This window comes from Cystoisospora suis (genome assembly GCF_002600585.1).
Source record: "Cystoisospora suis strain Wien I chromosome Unknown contig_13166, whole genome shotgun sequence".
Classification (NCBI taxonomy): domain Eukaryota; phylum Apicomplexa; class Conoidasida; order Eucoccidiorida; family Sarcocystidae; genus Cystoisospora; species Cystoisospora suis.
The window spans coordinates 1-2,051 of NW_027165917.1; the positions used below are offsets into that span (position 1 = coordinate 1).

Here is a 2,051-nt window from a genome sequence, read left to right on the forward strand (position 1 = left end):
GGGGGGGGGCTGTAGGTAGTTGTTGTAACGTTGGACGGGAAGGAAGGACCGTATTTTTGGATAGTCACAGCAGTAGTAGGCCGTGTGACGACGGGCAATAGAGTTGTTGCAAGCAGGGTACCATTTTTGATGGTGTTTTCTTTCCTTTTGACGGCCTTGGTTTCCTTTTCCTTTCTTCGTTACTCCGCGTGAAGATCCCGGGGTTCGCTTCACACCTTTCAGCGGTTTCCTCTGGACCGCGGCCTACTTTTTGCGCAATCTCTCTTCCTTCTTCATCGTCTGTTTGCTGTTCTTCACGCCTCGTTCCCGGCGGCCTTTACCCGAACGCCTAGGCTCTCCAGGAAAACTCAGGTGCGGATGAGATCCTTCAAAAAGAAGGAATAGGGAAATTGGTACATTTTATAAAGTAAAGTGTCTGTCTCCTTCGTTTTCTTTTCCTTTCTTATCATTCCGTTGTCCGAGTAAGCCCATACGAGAGAGAGAGAAGTGTCACTTTTTTACTGAGACCCCCAGGCGGTTCCGAGTCAAAAGCTCCGGCTCGGGGAGAAGTCTTCGTCTTTTGTCACTTTCCTTGCAAATCATCCTTGTCCATGTTTTCTGTGGTGTCCTTCAAGTAAGCGACTTCCTTGCAAAGAGACAGAGATAGAAGAGAGGCGCACGCGGTGTAGTTGTTCCGTGCTGTGAATGTCTCCTCTTCCCGAGCGGAACACTGAGAGAGGGGAAGATGGAGTAGTGACAGATCCAGGAAAGAATGAGAAGATTTCTTTGATGAGTTTGTGCTACTTTTTCTCTCCTTTTGTTGCTTCTTCATGATGTCTAGGCAACTTCACTGATGTATGAACTGTTTGGGACGTGCTCTTCTCTTTTCTGTGGCTATTCCGAAAACTTTCTTTCACAATAGTCATCATCCCTGCATGAAGGTACAGGGCGTCTATTCTCTTCATGAAGAGACACCGGCAAATCCTTTCCTTTCTCTTCTTCACGTGTCTTTCTTTTTCCTGGAGAAGACAGCGATGCACCGTTTTTGAAGTTCAGTGAGGCACTTAGCGGGCTATCTCACGTGTTATGCATAGGCGATGTCTTTTCTTTTCTCTCTTTTCGTCGGATCTGACGGAAGTCGCAAGTCTTCTTGTCTCTTCTGTCATTCTTCGGCTTCCCTATCTATTCACGAGTATCCTCCTTTCTTTCATCTTCGCCTACCCCCCCCCCNNCTCTACTCGCGGCGGACACGAACATCTCTGAATGATAGTCTTGCTGCACCCCGTATGTTCTAATTTTGAGGAGATACGTGTACTTTGTATTCCTCTCCGTGTTACTTCGTTTCTCAACTACGTTTTTAGGGAGGATTTGCCTGTAGCCCGGTCACAGGTACATCTCTTGATAGGTGTCGAGATCCTCTGTCTCTTTTCGATGCATGCCGAGAGAGAGCGAGATGTTTTGGTTGCTCGAAGGAATCTTGTTCTTTCCCAGTCTTGAGGAGATCTTTTCTTTTTTGCCCTTGTCTCTTTTCCTACAGGTTTCCTGGAGCATCCCCACTGCTGTCTACCCCCTTCATCATATCCTTCTCTTATCTGAAGTCATAGCGATAATTGGGGTGTCACGACACGGATTTCTCATTTCTTTGTTGTCTTCTTTATCTCTTTTTCTTTCCTTCCTCCAAGATGGTGAACTTGAACAAGGCTCCTGCTTTCCTGACAGATCCGAACCACCCGATCGGATCGATTATCTTGAGTATAAGAGAATTCTTCTTCGACTCCGTTCGGCTAGTACGTCGATGTACTAAGCCTGATGCTAGAGAATTCAAGAAGATTGCCTATGCATGCGCTATTGGCTTTCTCCTTATGGGTTTTATCGGCTATTTCATTAAGCTCATCTTCATTCCCATCAACAATATCTTAGTCGGGCCGCCTGCGTAAAACATCTATCTATCTATATCTCTCTCTCACTTTGTTCGTACGTGAATGAGTAACTTACTGCTAATCAATCACCTGTGTTGGTTTCTTGAGATACCCACCATCAGATGAATCTTGCGGGCTGAAGAAAGGGGAGGG

At 46.3% G+C, this 2,051-nt stretch overlaps 1 protein-coding gene across 1 annotated transcript; it reads left to right on the plus strand.

Annotated features, from left to right (window-relative positions):
* Positions 1 to 914: 914 nt before the first annotated feature.
* CSUI_011542 (uncharacterized protein) lies at positions 915 to 2,050 on the plus strand (the record flags this gene model as incomplete). Its single annotated transcript, XM_068071640.1, has 2 exons — positions 915 to 920; positions 1,517 to 2,050. 2 exons carry the CDS (start codon positions 915 to 917, stop codon positions 1,781 to 1,783), a joined length of 273 nt encoding a protein of 90 aa, XP_067916384.1. The 3' UTR covers positions 1,784 to 2,050.
* Between the last annotated feature and the right edge of the window lies 1 nt (position 2,051).